This window comes from Spermophilus citellus, assembly GCF_964194105.1.
Source record: "Spermophilus citellus genome assembly, chromosome: 8".
Taxonomy (NCBI): Eukaryota; Metazoa; Chordata; class Mammalia; order Rodentia; family Sciuridae; genus Spermophilus; species Spermophilus citellus.
This window is the reverse complement of record NC_138189.1, coordinates 51,433,604-51,454,295: the sequence shown is the minus strand read 5'-3', so window position 1 is coordinate 51,454,295 and position 20,692 is coordinate 51,433,604. Positions and strand designations below refer to the sequence as shown.

Sequence of the window (20,692 nt, the reverse complement as noted above, 5' to 3'; positions counted from 1 at the left end):
GCTAGTCACTTCTTGGCAGTGAAATGAAAGAAAATAAAAGGGGTTGGAGTCCCACTGTTACTTTCAAGGTCATGCCCCCTATGAGCTTAGGACTCCCACTTGGCCCCACCACAGGTGTTTCCAACACCTTTCCATCATGTCATGCTGGGGACTTAGACTTTAATACACAAACTTTTGGGAGACGTGTGTGTGTGTGTGTGTGTGTGTGTGTGTGTGTGTGTGTAAAATAAAGCTTATATATAGCTAATACTCAGAAAATGCTGTCTAAATATTTTCTATCATTAATTTATAAAAGGAGAATATGAAAATATTCTAAGGCTAAAGGTGATATAGATGATTCTCAGATTTCCCTATGTATAATAGAGAAATACAGGATGTTAGAGGTCAGAAAAGCAAGTATCCAAGTACAAAAGAAAAAAAACATTCCAAGTATAATTTGAGATATAATCAACCATATAGCCACTGATTTCAAAACTGATCCTTAAGGCATATGCTTTGATTAATATTTCCTTAGATAATTATACCCTAAGACAGTCTGACTCAGGAGAGGGACATTGATGGATTATTTCATAGGTAATATAAATTCAAACAAGTAGTCACAGGGACAAACTTTCAGAAGGAAGGTGAGTAACCAGAAAAATACTCCTGTTTTATTCACTGATGTGTCCTGGGGCTTAGAAATATTTTTGACACTTAAATAGATACTCAATAAACATTTATTGAATGAATGAAACTTCATTGTAGGTGGTATTGTGTTCCATAGCACTTGGACAAAAGTTCCTCAGTTGTTTATATATTGTCTGTATTATATAGGATTATAGTAAATTACATATAATAGAAAAACTACCCAAAAGTGACTTAAAAAACTATTTTAAAACATGTTTGAGAAAGACATTTGTGGGTAGATGTTTGGTGCCTTGTTCAGAAGCTTAATGATGTTAGGAATCCTTGTGATTTTCTTGTTCTTTCTCTATTCTCATTGCCTATGGTTGCAAGAAAGCTGATAGATCTTTTAAGAATCACATCTAATTCAGAGTAAAAAATGAAGGGAAAGAGAAGAGCCAAGAACCAGGTCAGGTGTGTTATTTATTTAGTTAATACAACAAAATTTTCCCAGCAACTGGTGAGCAGATTTTTGCTTCTTTCTCATTAGAAATAACTATGTACAGATTCACTAGATTGGATGGAGGGTAAAATAATAGAAACATGGTTATTATCATTTGCAAAGGCCAGTCATGATTCATTTTGCATTGCAACTCTAACCATAAGTGAGATTCTGGTACCAAGGAAGGAGATAATTTGTGGATATTTCACAGATACAAAACAGTATATGACACACTAGTATATAAATGAGAGTGTTTTTATTTTATTTTGTTGCTTTTTTTTTCTTTTGTAACTTTTGTAAAGGAAAGATAGCCAATTATTGAGGTATATTCTGGCCAAAAATAGATTATAGGCATGAGACTAAGTAACCAAAAATGATTACTCCTACCTTGTTCTTACATGAGTCATTGTATTTTAATAGACTTATAATATTTTTATTAAAAATGTTCTCGCTACTTTGAATTCTGGTAGCTTTTTTGAGATGAATTATTAGAACTGTTAATAAAATGCTTGTAAGAGCCTCTAAAATTATCTGACTCAATATTTATTGTACATTATTAGTACTTCTCTCTGTATTGCTTTATATTTTGAATGATGACAAAATATTATCCAAAGATCCCTTGTACTATATTTTTCTATTTTAGGTAACAAAAGAATCATTATGTAGGGTTTACATCATAATTAAATTTTAACTAAGTTGGAAGATTACCATAAAAATGACTAACATGAAAATAATAACTTAGAAAAAATTAGGGTTATTTCTTATTTTTTAAAAAGGGCCACTGGACCATCCCATTGTTTTCTCATGTTCAGTAAATGCTGTTACTTTAAAATAAAGACTATAAGTTTGTGAAAGCTTCTGTCTGTTTTAGTTCATATTCCGATCCAATCATCATTTATCCTACCCTCAAGGCTGGAATGCTAACGATTACACAGATTGTCTTGAGGTTCAATATATTTCTATCAAGCATTAGGGGTAATTAGGGACTGGGGTAAAGATTCATTGAAAACAAAGAATCAATTTTACACACATTTTTCATTATATTTTAATAGCCTTTTGTTGATATTTGACTTTTAAGGAGACAGTATATTTAGACAAATAGATGCCCTACTTTGCCTCAATTCGTGTCCCTAGAGCATAATGAATAGCAAAATCAAACAGTTAAGAAAAGAGAATTCATCATTACTTTCTTATATACCTTTCTACTTTCTGAAACTTGTACTTGCTATTGAAAATGTGATAATAAATTGTGATTCCCCTAGGAAAAACTAGTGTCTGCTCTGCTAAGATTAATATATCTGAGGATTTTCATCTTATATACAATCTGATTAGATCATTATGGTAGATGTTGGCTTCTGTAACATGCTATCCATAATTCACTAATTTAATAAAACTAATAGATGAGTTAAAAATTTCAAAGGAGTGAATCTTTGTGTTCAGCAAGCTAGACATAAAAGTGTGATATAGAAACAAGTGTGATATAGAAGCAAGAGAAAGCTTTGGAGTCAGATCGACTTGGATTTAGATTCCAGCTAAGTGCTTATTAGTTCTGGGACCTTGGGCCATTGGCCTATTTAACTTTTCTCAACTTCAATTTCCTTATCTGTAAAATGAGAAACATCACATACTAAAGGATCATTGTTAGGATTAAGGGACATAATATAAAAGTATAGGTACATATAATTTTATTACTCTCAATCACTGATATTACAGATATGAGAATTGAGGGCTTCAAAGTAAAATCATTTCCTCAAGGTCACAAGTTAGCAAAGCCAATGTCACAAGACTAATGAGTATTATATGTACCATAAATTATATTCAAAGTTATTTGTGAATAAGCACATTTACTTCAAGTGTTGAGGAATTACAATATTTTGTTTTCAAAAGGAATAGTCATCATCTAATGACTATATAAGTGGTGGTATAGAACTAAGCAAGTATGAAGTCAAGAGTCTTCTGTGATGTGAACATATTTTTATTCCTCTTATGTCATTTAATGTTGATTTTTCTCTTTAGAATAAAAACAATTCATAAGATTTGACAAATTAAATTATTATACCTGACAAGGTAGGCCCTGAAAACCATATGCTAGTGCTCTTTTCATGATATGTGTCTTAGAGTGTAGCAGACTGCTCATTAGTCATAATTTAGCTTAGTGTATTTCTGTGTTACCTTTCCCTAAACACTTTGTACAGACTAACAGGTGAATAATAACCCTGAACTCCTTGTTGCCAAGGAGTTAGTTAGTTAGCAGCTCTGTGATATAATTTGGCATAAGATACTTCTCATACCTTCACTCTGCCATACTTTTAGAGTGTATTAACAATTCAAAAACTTTAGTATACATTTTTGGTTGATTTTTCTGTTTTTTTTTTTTTTTAATTTTAGAGACAGGATCTTGCTGAGTAGTTGCTTTGGGCCTCATTAAGTTGCTGAGGCTGACTTTGAATGCATGGTCCTTCTGCCTCAACCTCCTATGCCACAGGGATTGCAGGTGTGCACCACTTCACCTGGCTTGGTTTATTTATTTATTTATTTTCATTATAGATCTATGATTCTTGTTATGACCTTTCTACTGTGTGATAATTAAATCTATATGATGGCATAAATATTTTGGAACAAAATAAAAAGAAAGAAAAAAGAACACAGATGAAATTATTTTGAAACAAACAATTGAAGGCACTGGGTGTTCTTAGTAGTAAACAATTAAGTGCAACATTACAATCCAAAGAGTCAACAAAATCATCTGTTTTAGAAATCACTTGAAGAGAGATAATCAGTTCAAGTTGCTCATTTGTGAATGTCGTTGGAATTCTGTGAATAGAATTTTGGAGTTATCCAGACAGGATGGAAGAAAACAGACTCTGGAATTAGAAAGATGACTTTGCCTTCAAACTCTTGCCAATTTTGAAGTTATTTCCATTAGATTGTGTGTCTGCCCAGAACAGCAAGTCAATTCTCCACTGGATTAAGCAACAAAATTGATTTTTCCCACGTGATAGCAAGTCCTAGGAGAGGGAGGTTCAAGTTTAGAAGGATTAGCAGCTCTGTGATATAATTTGGCATAAGATACTTCCCATCTCTTCACACTGCCAACCTTCATCAGCAGGCTTTACTTTCCCACTAATTCTCCTTGTTTTCTCTTGACGATTGTATCAGTTCCAGGAAGTACATCCATATTTAGAAACTTTCAAAGCAATCAGGAGTTATTCTTTAATAATGTTTTCCACCAAAAATTTTCTTCCATGGAAGAACACGTTCAAAGCTCATTGGACAGGGCTGAATTAACAGTGGAACCACATAACTGGAACTAAAAGAAATTCATTGCTGTTCAGATGTGGAAATAGAAAAGAAAATGATTGAATTAAATAAGAAGAAAATAGGAACTCACCTTGGAAGGACTTACATTAAAACAAAAAGACACAATTGTAAGGTTTGAAATATGGGATTGGTGGCTTAGAAAGGTCTTTCTGAATGTACGATTTTGAATAAGTTTTCAGAGATCAGGCCTCTCCACTAACAAACCACTTAGGAGACTTTTAAAGTGAAAATTAATGACAAAAAGTTGGCTGGACTGGTGATACTGTAGAATGAAACAGAAGAGTCAGTTTAGAGAGTTATGATTGGATATACCTAGAATCAGTGGAATTTTGTCAGTGATTCAATATGGGGATAAAGGTGATGGAAGACAAGGGTGACTGATTTCTGGTTTGCCCAACTAGTTTACCGCATTGTATTCACCAAAGAAAGGAATACAGGAGAAGGGATTTTTTTTTTCTTTTATGGGGAAGAGATAGGCTGAATTTGGGATCATTTAATGCCATAAATTTGGTCATAAATACTAGGAAGTTTTATAAATTGATAGGAATTTTAGAAGTGAGAAATAGTGTATGGATTTTGGGAGGTTCATTAACATTTAGATTATAATAACTGAGACTTGGGAGTTCATGGGTGCCTTCATAGAGGTTCTTCCTTATGGTTATATGCTTATATCATCTTTAAAGCCACTCACTTACCCAACCAACAAAAAATAAATAGACTAGCCATTTTTTAATAGAAAAATAATGAGATTTATTGATAGGTTATTATTTTTTATTTGTTCTAATTATATATGACAGCAGAATGCATTTTAACTCATTGTATCCAAATGGAGCACAACTTCTCATTTCTCTGGCTGTACACAATTCAGAGTCACACAGTTCATCCAAGTGTACGTACATAGGGTAATAATGTCTGTCACATTCCACCATCCTTCTCATCCTCACACCCCTTCTCCTCCCCTCACTTTCTTCTGCCCAATCCAAAGTTCCTCCTTTCTTTCCTAGCACCCCTCCCCCCATCATTATTAGGAATTATCATCCACATATCAGAGAAAACATTTGGCCTTTGTTTTTTTGGGACTGGCTTATTTCACTTAGCAGGATATACTCCAGACCACCCATTTACTTGCAAATACCATAATTTCATTCTTATTTAAGACTGAGTAATATTCTATTGTGCATATGTAACACATTTTCTTTATCCATTCATCTGTTAAAGGGCATCTAAATTGGTTCCATAATTTAGGTATTGTGAACTGAACTGCTATAGACTAGCCATTCTTCATCTTTAATTGTATGTATGGACTGATACTAAAAATTTTGTTCTTTTCAAAAGCACCTTTTTTATTCTGTCAAGTCCTAATCAAGAATTATTGTCATAGTGTAAGAAGTGGAGACAGTATACAAAAATATTGATTAATACCAAGGTTTGAAGGATTGATACAGGAAGAGTAACTTCTTTTTTTTAGTACTGGGGATTAAACCCAGGAAGCTTAACCACTGAGCAACATCCCTAGCAATTTTTATATTTTATTTAGAAACAAGATCACACTAAATTGCTTAGAGCCTCTCTAAACTGCTGAGGCTAGCATTGAAATCATAATCCTCTTGCCTTAGCCTCTCAAGCCATTTGTTTTATAGGCCTGAACCACTATGCATGGAAGAAAAGGTAACTTCTAGAGGGAAGAGAGACAGAAGAATATTACAGAAATATGTTGCATTGGAGATTAAACGTATGTTTTGGTATGTTTATCCATAACAAATCCCACAGATTAGTCAAATATGTATTGTAATGGCCAAATGCTACCAAAAGATAAGGCAAATTGGAGCTTAAAATTACAAGATTATTGTTCATGAACTTGGTAACAAAAGTTTGGGTAAAATGGTGGGGATTGTATAGGCAAATTGAAATGATTTAGATAAGAAATGAGAGGGATGTGAAGGAATAGATAGAAATGTTGACAGTTCATTTAATAATTTGATTTGTAAAGAAAGCAGAGAGGACCTTTGCTGAAAGAAAATATGAGGCTTAATTTATATGTACTTTAACTAAAATCTTTACAAATTATTTTATGGTTAATCCGCAAGAGAACGAATTACTCAAATATAGGTTTGTTGGGTAATGTTAATGGCCACTTTGAGGTTACTGTTAATTTAGAATGGAACCATTTTTTTTTTATTATGCAGTGCTTTTCAAGTAATGTTTAGCAGCCAGAGTTTTTGTACATTGTTTATGCATAATTAGGACTTAGTTTCTGGCCTTTGTATGTCCAGGGAGAGAGGAAGCTATAATAAATTGGTTTATGTCCAAGTCCTAAGTGGGAAACTAGGCTACAGGAATAACACACAGGGCTCAATAACTGAACAAGGTCTCAGTTATTGCTTCTACTTTCTTTCTCCTTTATTCCTCTACTGGGTCTCTGAACAGGACTGTAACCTGTCAGTGTTCTTGCTGATCCTACTGTAGATTTGCTGATATGATTAGATAAAAGAACATATATAAATTGCTAAGTAGATTACCTGACATATAATAAGCACATAATAAGTTCTTTTCCCATATTCTTTCTTCTTTTTTTTCTAAAAAAGGCTATGTACATGAGTTGCACAAAATGTGAAGAAATGAATACGCACCAATTCATTTTCCATGGAAATACAGTGGGCTATGGATTTTTACCTTAAAGCCAAGATATGCCAGAAGTCTACATGACACCCTTAAACCTGTAGCAGAATTTTTACCAAATGTATAAACGTAGTTTTCCACGAAAAACACATGTTCTCTTTCTTGACATTCCTTTGGTCAACTGTACTTTGTTCCCTGAAGCCCTTTTCAAATTATAAAATTTAGCCTGGGAGCAACAAATCACATCTGTGCTAAATGGGACCACGGAAAGAGGAAAGACATCTGTATAGCTGGGGTTTGTTCCCACAGATTAGTCAAATGTGTATTGTAATTGAATCCAGTAGCTTTTATGCTATTAAATAAAAATCAAAATCCATAAGCCAGTTTCCATCAAAAGTTCACTGTATGCAATGAGACTTTGATTCCGTGTCTGTAGTGAAAGAGAACGCATCCTATCTGCTCCTAATCCAGATTGTTTTTTCTCATTTTCTGGTTGAGATCTAACCACTATTATAATTGTTTGTTAAATGGGAAGATCTTAGGAAAAAAAATAAGAAAAAACCATGTAAGAATAAGAATGTACCTTCTGGCACCCTGCTGTCCCTTCATCCCCTCAAGGATCACACATTCTCTCCAGATGTAGAGCTCATCTATGCTGGTGGACAATGATGTCATCAGATACCCTTGAAATGTCTTCTGACTCTAGAAGTGTGAAAACATTCATTCTGGTGTCTCTCTGTCCTGGGGAATCCAATATGTTTTCCTGTTCTTAGTGACTAATGTTAGCAAGATGTTAAGAGAAAAGCATTGTGATCACAGTGTTATGCAGTAAGTTATGAATGTTTGAGTTATAATCATGAAGAGCATATTTGTACCATTAACTGGAATTATCCAGAAAAGAGAAATCATTGGAATGAGTAAAGTTGAGTCCAATGTGCTCATTTGCTCCTTGTTTCTCTTGATTCCCATTAAAGACTGCTAACAATTCTTTGCCTATTCTGAAAGCAAATTCTTTCAAAGCTTTTCTTGTCTGAGAAAGAATTGAAATTAATAGAGTACAGTAACAAAATTAAAACGTACTTATGATTAGCTAGAATTAGTTTCCATTACAATTTATTTTTGTTTGCACCCATAGTTAAATGACTTTTACTTATTAACACAGTTCCTATGTGCATTTTTCACTCCTATATATAAACTTTAGGAATTTGCAATAGAGCCCATACTCACTGACCCCTGTAGAGTTATTTTTTCTGGAAAATGAATCTTCTTAGTTACTGATTAGAATACCAACCATTACACCCATTTCCATCATGATTATAAGATAGATAGCTGAGGGAAAATGACATTGAAGGCTGCCTCTCAGTTTAATCATGTGGCTCCATTTTAAAATATAAATAATAGAATAAAAACATTTTCCATAAAATTTCTGGTATCTAATTAATGTCTTCCAGAGTAACTGTGGTATCAAACATTTCCTCTAATTATATTCATTAGCTGCTTTGCCCGGACAAGTTTTAATTAAGTTGTACAATGAAGATCAATACTCATTTTGTATTCATTGCAATTTACAACAAGCATATATACTGTTCAGAACAATTTAATTACTGTAATTGTAGCACAGAAGACACTTAGTGGTTGTACTCTATTACTGCCAATTCCCTTTTTTTGAATAAATTTGGTAGTACAATTTGGAAATAAAGTTTTGAAAATTCACATTTAAATACACCTTGTAAATTTTTTTTGTAACTGCATTTTCATATTTTTAATTTTATGTTTATTTTTATTTTCTATTTTATTATGTAATTAGTAAGGGAAATGGAGGCATAAATGACATCAGTGACAGACTGTTTTTCCCATACACCATCATGAATGTTGAGAAGCATAAATGTTGATGAATAAATAAGAACACCTGTAATAATTGCACTGGTTTTGTGAAAAAATAACATATAATTATGTGGTTAAAATACTGTCTTTCTAGTTCCCTAAATAAAACTAAGATTGTTTTATTACATTTTTTTTTACCAAATGAAAATGAATTTATTACTTTTATTTTCTTAAAAATTGGGGATCTTAAGGTATATTTCCAATATGGTGCCTTCTGTTAATGAAGATCCTGCCAATGTTGTACTGTAAAAAAAAAAAAAAAAAGGTGAAAGAATAGATCTTTTTTTTTAGTAGCATCAATAGGTATATACGAGGGCTTCTCAATTTTGGACTGGTGAAATTTGGGTCAGAAAATTGTTTCCTGGTAAATTTGTGGTGTATTGCAGAATGTTTAGCTTTATGCCTTGCTTCTTCCCCTTAAATGCTAGTAGGGAAATACCCTTTCCCCTCTCCTAGATTGTAGTCCTCTCCAGATGTTATCAAATATCAATGTCAAGAAACACAGGTGCATGCTGAATCAGCCACACCCTCTTGATCTGCCCATTGCACAGATGATTCATTCATAAGGCAAATATAGCCATTCAGCTCTTGGAGCTCAAAGTAAGATCATGGGCATGTGTCAAACCTGGAGTTCCAATAGAGTATTCAGTAGTAATAGCTAGCTTATAGTAGGAAACTGAGGATCAGTGATGGCTTCCTGAAAATGGTAATTCCTGAAATTCATCTTGAAGGAAAAAAGTTAGCAATTCAAGAAGGGAGAGCTCATTTGAGAAAGCTTAAGAGTCTTGTTCAAAGCCCAGAAGTAAAATAAGTAAGTAAATAAATAGATAAATAAACATATTTATTTAAATATATTTAAGTGATATACAGCAAGTTATGAATATATATTTAAATTTATATATAAATTTTAGCTATTTTTCTCTGAGACATATGATGAACTGTTCCAGGTCTAAAGCATTTATTCTGCACTTTATTAACAAAAATTTAATGTATTTATCTCAAGAAAGAATTTTGATAAAATCATGAGATTGAATATAATTCTATTGCAGTTTTTTTTTCATGTATTTTGTAGTGTATTTCAGTATCGATTTACTTCCCTGTCTGGGTTGAGTCAAAAAATAATTAAATAAAATAAAAATAACATGTAGATTATAAGCTAATTCAAGTGATGACAATAAAAGAATTTTGAAAAGACATTTGGAATTTTGTTTGTAATAGGGAATATTTCAAATTCACATATTATTAAGAGATTTACAAGACATGTAGTTTCACCAGGCTGGCCAGTTACAAATTCCTGGAATTCCTATGCACATCAATTTGCCACCACAGGATTAAATTTGATTTGACTACTGTCACAGTAACACCCTTAGTTTGCTGATTTGCTCTACTTTATCTAATCTACACTGATACACTGCTGCTAAATATCAAAGATGAATCAAATGAATCATTAAAATGAATAAACATAACAATTTAGGTTCTGCACTCCCCTGGTACTTAGTCATGTCTAGACACAGCCCTAGTGTCCCAGAAAACTAAAATGAGGACAAGGACATTTATGTTTAATGTAGCCTATTCCCACAGAAAGCTGAAAAACCAACAATAGAACAAAAAGAAAAAATATGGATTTCACTAAAAAATTATATGAAGTGGCTTGACTCATAAAATCTGCAATTTCAGAGAGTAGTAGAATAATTTTGGTTGATTTGCTTTTGTTTTTGTGGTAATAAACAGTGGTTTTTCATTTGGGACATCTTTCTTTTAAGGAATTAGTAATTCCACAAATGATTTTATTGTTCCATGAAGGCAATATGTTTTGAGTACACCAAAGTGATACAAACATTATATAGTAAATATTTTTATAGTTGAAGAACTCAAAAGTAGTGATAAACAAATATATTGAACAACAATAACAACCTCCCCCACACTAGCATATTTTGTGTGTTCTAGAATTCTAAATTACTGATTTATTTTAATGTTACTAGTATTATTATGAAATTTTAACTTAGTTTTTAAGATTTACATTCACAAACGTACTGCTTTGCCCACTAATTTGGGCTACTGTAATAAAATGATGGATAATAAAGAGTAAATATTTGTGTATACATTTTATAGCATGGGTAAAAATTTAAGTTTTAATTTTGATCATGATATTCTCCGTCATGATTTTATCTTATATTCTTTTATAAAGTGTGACAACAAATTTTTTAGTCTATCAACTGTAATTTCTTTTGTTCCCCAGGTTTATATTGGTAGATAGAATTTTTGTTGTTGTTGTTGTTTAGAATCAATGTTTTGAAGATTCTGGCTCTTGAATGTGATTTATGAAACTGCAGTACTTCTTACCAGGAATAACCCATGTGGTTCCCTTTTGGATTCATATGCCATGTTTATGCAAAGTTAGTCAGTTGTACAGTGGGCCAAATGCATCCATGTGAGATAAATATAATAACTTAGACAATGAACTATGACCCAATTCTAAAGCATTTGATTAGATAGTTCTCTTTAAACTAATATGATTTCCCAGGGACAGTGTACAAGGACTATGTGTATATGTGGATATGTATGTATGTACGTACCTGTGTATCTCTGTGTGTGAGTTTGTGTGCATGTCTGCATATATACTCACCCATGGCTTCCTTTATAATGATGATATTAGATTGCTACTCTGGAATTCCTAAGTATCTTAGGCTTTCCAGATATAACAGATTTGAGAATTTTATATGAAGCACATTTTAGACTCTAGTCACATCTAAGTAGAAGACATCTTTAGGGATGCAGTGGACTCTTACTATAGCAACAACCCCAAGAACTGCTATAGTTTTCTTGTCTTGTTTAAGGGTGTGTAGATTTATTTCTTAATTAAACTTGCAATTTGGATTACAGATTTCAGATAATATCACACTGTTATAAGCTTGGGAATAGTTCATTGCTGTATAATGTAAATTATTTGTTAATTGCTTCATAAGCACTTTCCATAAGAAGATAAAGTGTATTTAGCTGCAATTTTATGGTAGTGGCTTAATCCCCAAACATTGCGCCTTTAACCAAGCTACAGGGTCCTATAGTTTTTGTGGGCATTTATTTTATTTTTTTTTCTTTTTCTTATTATTTGATCTTCTGCTTTTCATTTATTTGGCAAAAAATATCTAAGGTAATGGCGTCTTTTTATATTTTGTTGTAATTGTTCTCTGTTTATTGAAAATAAGTTGTTCTCTTATATTCAAATGACATTTTCTACAAACTGTACCTCTTGTGGTCATCACAATGGAAGCTTAATCTAATTTCAATTACACAAAAAATATGTATGTTTTTCTGTTCTTTTCTTTTTTACATGTTTTTAATGTAATGATATGATTTTTTTTTTTACATATTCATATATGTACACACTATAACAATATACTTTGGCCCATATCACTCCCCAGCATGTCCCCTGCTCCTTCCCCAAATTTCTCCCCTTGGTCCCTTTCCTCTACTTATCTCCCTTTGAATTATTTTTCTTTTTCCTCTCTAGCTTCTACATATGAGAGAAAATATATGACCCTTGACATTCTGGGTTTGACTTATTCCTTAACATAATGGTCTCTAGTTCCATCCATTTTTCTGCAAATGACATCATTTCGTTTTTCTTTATGGTTGAATAAAACTCTATTGTGTGTATGTACCACATTATCTTTATCCATTCATGTGTTAATGGACACCTAGCTGGTTTCATTGTTTGGCTATTGTGAATTGTGCTGCTGTAATCTTGCGTATGCATGCATCACCATACTAACACTATCAAAATAGAGATACAAATATGTTGTTGTTGTTTTTATATATTTCACTCATCTTTTTGTTATTTCTCTTTCAGTGAATTTATTGGATTCACGCACTGTTATGGGGGACCTGGGATGGATTGCTTTTCCAAAAAATGGGGTAAGATCTTATTAAATTTTCCCCTAAACTTAAACTAAATGCATATGTATCATTGCTAAAAGTCACAGGAGGTTGAAAATTCACTGGATATGCTCCTTAAGACAGAAGGGAATTGTGATAGGGAAAGAAGTTTCAAATCAATGAATATCAGTTATATTATATTCCTCTCTTAGTATTTTTCTCCATAAAAAGATACAAAGGTTGTTCAAGCATCAGGAAATTTTAACATTGAAGTAACTAACAAATTTTTAAAACTAATTTATATATAAAATGAACTTAATTTTCCGCTGATTTGCCTTATAATGGTTATATTGTACAGGAAATAAAATTTAATATGTATGAAATCATTGTTAAATCAAACGAACCATTTTTTTTCATTTGCAGAATTATGGAATGAAAATTCTATAGGAAATTCATTTAAATTCCATCAATTAAAATGTTTTTCAGATTATCAGCTAGGTCAGCATTCAGAGGTTGTTTTCCAATTTTGAAATTTTCTTTACTGAAAATTGCTTAGTAAAGATGGTTTTCTTGGAAGATTATTATAATTAACAATGCTTTCTATTTCATTGGTGCATATTACAAATTAATATTTTGGGTAATAGAAATTAGAAAAGTCTTTTTAAATCTCAAAGTATTTTTTCTTGATATGTAAATTCTTTGTAATTTTGAACGTAAGCAGACAGAGTATGTTAGATCTGACAGATTTACTCTGTAAAACTTGGAATAATACAAAATTTTAATTGGAAAATGAAATTTTCTTCTTCCTTTTTTGGGTATATAAAAATCATATAGAATAGCTTATATCAATATATCATATTTGTATATGCATATAACATTTTTAGTACTAACAATCTTTCTCCATCGATTATATTAAGTACTTCATTTTTTCTGCTTAATTAAATACATATCCATACTATTAGGTACAATATGAAAACATAAGAAAAATAATATCATATGAAATCATATTATACTGAAAATATTAAATCTATTTCATGAATATTACATTAAAAACAATTTAGACGGAACTTTGTATTAACTAATAACTAAATATTTTAACATTTGCTATCTATAGTTACAATCTATCAAACTGTTATCACAAAGACAAATAACATTTTTTAATCCTCATTTAAAGAAAAACATTTAAACAGTTTGAACATTTAAAACTTTTACTATAATATATATGCAATCAGCTTTAAAATTTATATACACTAAAATTATTTTACATGATATGGAAGGTTAATTTTAATTTAAGTAAGGGAATGTAACCAACCTTCAGATATCAATACCAAGAGCCCAAACTGTTTACTTTTGTTTTTCAAATCACTGAGAAAATCAGGTATACTAATCAGTCCTAAGGTATACTTATCAGTACTAAGAAAATTTTTATGGAAGTAAAACAAGTAGTATTGTTTTAACTCATAATTATATGTTAACATCTAATCAATATGTGTTCTTTTTATTTCACTAATCTGGAATTTCTTTTCTCTTTTTAAAAATTATAGTTGTGTTCTGGGGATGTTAATTCAGTGGTATAAAGCTTGCCCGACATGTACAGGGTCCTGTGTTCAATCCCTACTTCTGCAACAAAGTTATGGTTGCATTTAGAATTTTGATGTAAAAAGTTAATACTAGTAGAGTGTTAAGGTATAAGAACGTTTATGCAACTAAAGAAAAAAAATGTGTGATCCAGATATAGTCAGTGTCAACTTAATGGTATATATTACATTAAGGATCTTTCTTTTTTAACTTTCTTGTAATCTTTCCTTTTTCTCTTTTTGCCTGTTCTTGAGTTCTTTCTTTCTTTCTTTCTTTTTTTCATTTATCATCACCCCTATAGAAAGAGATGCTGGCTAACAATGATCAATAAGTACTTAACGATGTATTTTTGTACTTCATACTTTTATATGTCAAAAATATTTTACTGAATATGTATTTTAAATGCTTTTTCTAATAAGATGGCTGACATGTTAAAATGATTTTTTTAGAATTCTGAGAAAATATGAAATATTCTCTTTGAATTTAGTTTTCTGTTTTTCTCATGTTTCCACTCAGAAATTACTCAAAAAAGCTTTGACAGACTGTACCTATGAGAGTTAAAGTATGTTGGTATGGTTGCACTTGCAACTAGGAATTTGCGGGGACATTATGCAATTTTGTAAATGATTTATTTATAAAAATAAAATTTTTCTGTATAAATGCTCAGTTTTTTCTAAACATTGCAACTACTGTGTGTTTTGTTTTTCTTTCTTTTTTTTCCTAATTGTTGGATTGGTGCTGTTATTGTTTTTCAGTCTTTTAAACAATATGTATCTTTTTAAAGATTGTTGTAACTTTTTATGCATGATGTTTCCTTAGACATAGCTATATCTGATGTTAATAGTGAAGAAAGACTAGTTAATTTAAAAGAGTTGAATGGTATATAGTTTTCAAACTGTGAGGAAGATGTGTGGTATCTACACATTATATTTGTTTTTAAATATTATTTAAATGTGAGATAAAGGAAATTTATTTAAAGAAAATGAGTGTTTGCAGTGTATACAATTATAATGATATATATGTATATCTCTGTGTGTGTATGTATATATATATATATATATATATATATATATATGTATGTATGTATTTTAACTTTTAATATATTTTGAGTAGCTTGTGTCAAGTATGATTAGATAAGCAACATAATCCTAGGTGAATGATAATAACAAAAATTGTGGAGTAAGAGCTTCCGAGCTCTATTCCTCAGCAAAAGTCATAAGAAAATTGAAAAACATACTCTGGCAAAGATGAGGACACTTATTGGTCTGAGGTTTTTTTGTTTTGTTTTCAATATCTGTCCAACAATTAACTGCTAATAAAATTGCACAACAACTTTGATGGCTACACATGATAAAGAATACAGGTTTTACAGAATTAGTTTAGTGATGTTGTTAAATAAGCGAACAAAAATGAGCCCTGGAATAAGGGGAGAATATAACTTGCAGAATTGACACATTGTATTATTTGATGTGCTTGGATTTCAGTACAAAATCATGAGACATGTAAATAAATAAGTAAATTTTATCAATACATAAGATGAAATCCACCAATATAATTATATTGAGGATTCCCAGATATTTGACATATTAGATAAGGGCTTTAATTAGCAATTTAAAATATGTTCAAAGAACTAAAATAAAATGTGTCCAAAGAACTGAAAAAAGTATAAGATTGATGTTTCTTCTAATTCAACATGTCAGTAAAGAGATAGAAAATACTTAAAAAAAGAAATTAGAGTTGAAATATATAAAAACTGAAATAAAAATATATTACAGGGGCTTATCAGCAGATTATGGTGAAAGAAAAATCAATAAACTGAAAGATGGAACCATTGAGATCCTATTAGAGAAAGTGAAAGGAAAAATAATGAGGAAAAGTAAAAAAGAATTAAGATACTTGGAGGAACAGCACAGATATAATGGGAGTAGCAGGAAAATAGAGGCCAGAAAGATCTGAATAAATATTTGAAAAAATTAATGTATATAAATTTTCCAAATTTGATGAGACATTAAAACACATATTTAGGAAACTCAACAAACATAAGTAGAAGAAACTCAAACAAATCCATCAGTAAACCATGGTTAAATGGTCCAAAGCCAAAGAAAAAGAATTTTAAAAGCACTGAGAGGGAAACTTATCATCATATAAAATAAATCCTCAATATTATTAATGGCTATTTTTTATTACAAACAGTGGGGTGCAGAGGGCTGTGGAATGACATATTCAAAATATGATAAGCTGTCAAAGCAAAAATTCTATATCCAGAAAAGTTGTCCTTCAAAAATGAGAAGGGAATCAAGACCTTGTCAAATAAATAAAATCTGCAAGAGTATAATTATCAAAAATGAATATTTTTTTTCCTTTTGGAAATAGAATCATAGATTATTCTCATATGGAACCCAACCATTTTTTCCAAAAGATCTATATCTTTATTTATCTTTAATTTTTTTTCTCTTTACTTCACTTTCAGAGAGAAACATAATCTTACAAATTATATATATTCCCTTAAATTTGATGTATGCATTTAATTAACAGTTGGTTTTAGAATAGTTTATTTATAATATAGTTTTATGATTTGATGTAGTTTGATCATACATCATTTAATGCTGGAGATACAATCAGAGAGATGTGCCATTTTATGATTTTATCATTATGCTAACATCACGTGTGTACTTGTACAAACTAAACTGGTTATGATGTCACTGGGCAATATAATGTTATGGGACCACCATCATATATGTGATTCATCTTTCATGGAAACCTGGTTATGGGACACATAAATTGTATTTCAGTAAAAACAACACAGTGCTCCTATTTGATTTATCTTTTCATAGACAAGAAATCATTTTGCAATCATTTCATCTCAAATTAAAATTGTATCAATTTCATGTTAACATAGTTTTTAAAAAAGTATGATTTTTTATTTAATAGATATCCATTAGTGTTACTTTTGTGTAATATATTATGCCTATTCTATAATTCATATCAAATTGAGCAAGGCAAGGGTCATATCCTTGAGAAAGGCTGATATAACTTAATTTTACTGCTTTGTTATTTCAAGAAATATCTGCTCTGTACTAAGTGATGAAGTCTATTCTAGAGACACTGTTATTTTTGTTTTGTTTTAATGAAAAGCTTATTAAGGTTTGTAATATTCGATGAATTTTCTTCCTCTAAATAGTATTCCTGGTCTAAGCTGAACCAGTCTTTTGTTGTTGTTTTGTTTTGTTTTTCTAATTAGTTATACATGACAGTAGAATACATTTGACATATCATATATAAATGGAATAGAACTTCTCATTCTTCTAGTTGTACACGATGTAGAGTTATACTGGTCATGCAATCACATATGCACACAGGGTAATAATGTCCAATTCATTCTAGTATCCTGTTTACCCCCTACCTCCTCCCCTCCATTCATTCCCCTATATCTAATTCTAAGTACCTCTATTCTTCCTTAGTAGTCCCCTTATTGGGAATTAGTATCCACCTATCAGAGAAGACATTCTGTTCCCAATAGTGAGGATATGGTCTGGCATATTGCCAGGGGTGTGTTTGTGTATGTGTGTGTGTGTGTGTGTGTGTGTGTGTATGTTGTGTATACACACACACAAGTTGAATTAGTGTTGTGGAAATTTAAAACCACACAAAGAAGTGAATATGTGAATATTTGATTGAAGGTAATACACTTTTTCACTTTTTCAGATTATTCTCCTGAATGTCAGTTCTTAGGGATTGTGTTGGTGAGCTTTCCCTTGCTGTGACCAAAATATATGACTTTAAAATCTTGGAAGAAGAAAGTTCATTTGAGCTCATGGTTTCAGAGGATCAGCCAATAGTATGCAAACCCCATTGCTGTGGGGCAGAACATCATGGCATAGAGGTATGGGGAGGAAAGGAAAATGGCTCAGCTTATCATGTTCAGAAAGCAGAGAGGGGATAGGGGATGCAGAAAATTTGAACCTTTTCAGGAACACCCCAAATGACCTACCTCTTCCAACCATACCTTACCTGCCTATAGTTTCTACCCAGTTTGAACTGATTATGCTACAGCTCTCAAAATCTAATAATTTTACCTCTGAATTTTCTTTAATTAACATAGGAATTTTATGGGGACATCTCATATTCAAATCATAATATTCATCCCCTGGACCCCAAAAGTTTATGTCCATTTCACAATGTAAAATGCATTTAGTCCATTCCTAAGAGTCCCCAGTCTTAACAGTTTCAGCATTGTCCAAAAGTCCAAATTCAAAGTCTCCTTGGAGACTGAAGGCAACGTCTTGCTTGTGAGCACCTTTAAAAATCAAAAGCAACTTGCCTAAATCCAATAGACAGTCCCATTCCAAAATGGAGGCCTAGGGGTATTGAAATAATGGATAAGACCAAGGCTAGCCTGAAAATCAGCTGGGCAAACATTTTCTGCATCTCCACATCTGCCATCTGTAGCATATAGTGGCAAGATGTTATCTCCAAGGGTCTTTGGCAGCCTCATATCTTTGATCTTGCTGGTTGTAGTGCATGTGCCCTCCTTTAGATTGGCTTTGTTCTCACACAGCACCTTTATTAGTGGATGATCATATTGCTGACATCTCTTTAACATAGGGGTTTCTATTATAACTTTGGATTCATGTTCACAGCTTCTCACATCACTTTTAGAGATGATATGTAGGAATGCTGATCCTGCTACACTTTGCATGGCCTTTCAGGCCTTTCTTTGAAATTGCAGTAGAATCCTCCCCACACCCCTAAATTCATCATCTTTTATTTCTCCAAAACCAGCACCATGTGGATGATGCCAAGGTCTACCGACAGACTGAGCATTAATTATGCCACATGGGAACACAGCTGTGGTGGCTGAGAACCTGAGCATGGTAAAACAAATTCAAGTCCTCATCCCCTGCAAACAGGGTGCCCTGTGCTCTTTTAAATGTGTTTTCACTTCTATACTTTTGAGCCTGCTATGGGTGTGTTCTTGCTGATTTCTGAGATGCCCACAAGGCATATTTCCTTTTGTCCCTATGCAAAGTACTTAACATTTCTTTAGTGACCATAATATCTTCTGCAACCATACCTTTCTTGGCTCCAGTTTTATACTCACTTTTCTGCCCACACTGTGAGTTTTAAAAATCTTCCTTCTTTAATTTGTGGTTCTGATTCCCACAGTAAACCTGGCTAAATTCTGCCAGTAATATTCATGCCATACTCTGAATGCTGTCTTGTCTTGAAATTTTCTTCCCAACATTAACGAGTCCATCACCTATAAATTTAGCCTTGCAGAAAATCTCAGAACATGGGTAAATGTAAACAACTTCTTTGTGAAAATGACCTCTGGTTTAAACCCCAACGCTTGTTGTCTCTGAAATCTCATGAGCACAGGTTGTATTTTCTGCATTGTTCTTGGCATTCTGGTCTTCTGAACTCCTACAAGAATTCCTTATTAATATCTTTTTAGAACATTCTATGGCTTCTCCAGCCTGTATCTCCAAACTCCTCTTGCAAACCAGTTTCAAAATTGACTGAACCATATTTTCAGGTTTTTCACCACAAGGATCCCCACACTTCTTGGTACCAATTTTTTTTGCTTTAGTCAGCTTTTGGTTACTGTGATCAAAATACCTGACCAGAACAACTTGGAGAAAGTAAAGTTTATTTTGGCTCATAGTTTCAGAGATTAAATCCATGGTTTGCCAACTTTTGCTCTGAGCCTGAGGTGAGGCAGACCATTATGATGGAAGGGCATGACAGAGGGAAGCTGCTCAGTTCATGGGAGCAGGAAGTACTGAGAGAGGGAAAAAGGGGCTACAGGGAAAGTGCACCCTTCCAGGGCACACCCCTAGTGATCCACCTCCAGCCATACCTTACCTGTATACAGTTATCTCCATGTCAGCTGATTCACAAACTGATTGCATTATAGTTCTCATAACCTAATAATTGTATCTATAAGTATTCCTGCATTAAAACAGGGGCTTTGGGGGGATACCTTATATCCAAACCATAACAGGGATGAATACTTTATTTCTCAGACTGATTAAAGAAAATGAACACTTCTTCAAGTCTAGGTCTAAGAATTAGGCAAGGATATAAAGGAAACACTGTTATTGTATCCTCATAGTCATGATTATTTCTAAGATGCCATACACATTAAAAACAATCATTTCACCATAAAACTTTTTTTTGTGTGTTTATCCTCTTCATTATATTATAAGCTTCTTGGCTTCTTGTAGCTGTTTCATATTTACCATTCTACTGTGTTTCAAAACTTGGCTCAGTTCCTGACTTGTAATATAACTTGAATAAATATTTATT

The 20,692-nt window shown here is 32.1% G+C and overlaps 1 protein-coding gene across 9 annotated transcripts in view; it reads left to right on the top strand.

Moving 5' to 3' along the window:
• Window positions 1-12,784: 12,784 nt before the first annotated feature.
• EPHA5 (EPH receptor A5) overlaps window positions 12,785-20,692 on the top strand; it is a gene marked incomplete at its 3' end in the record, with an annotated part of 318,653 nt that continues 310,745 nt past the window's right edge. For all 9 annotated transcript variants that reach the window (XM_081303958.1, XM_081303957.1, XM_081303956.1 and 6 more), the window contains exon 1: window positions 12,785-12,844. In XM_081303958.1, coding sequence (XP_081160084.1) covers window positions 12,806-12,844 — 39 coding nt within the window. In that variant the 5' untranslated portion in view covers window positions 12,785-12,805. The remainder of the gene's footprint in view (window positions 12,845-20,692) is intronic.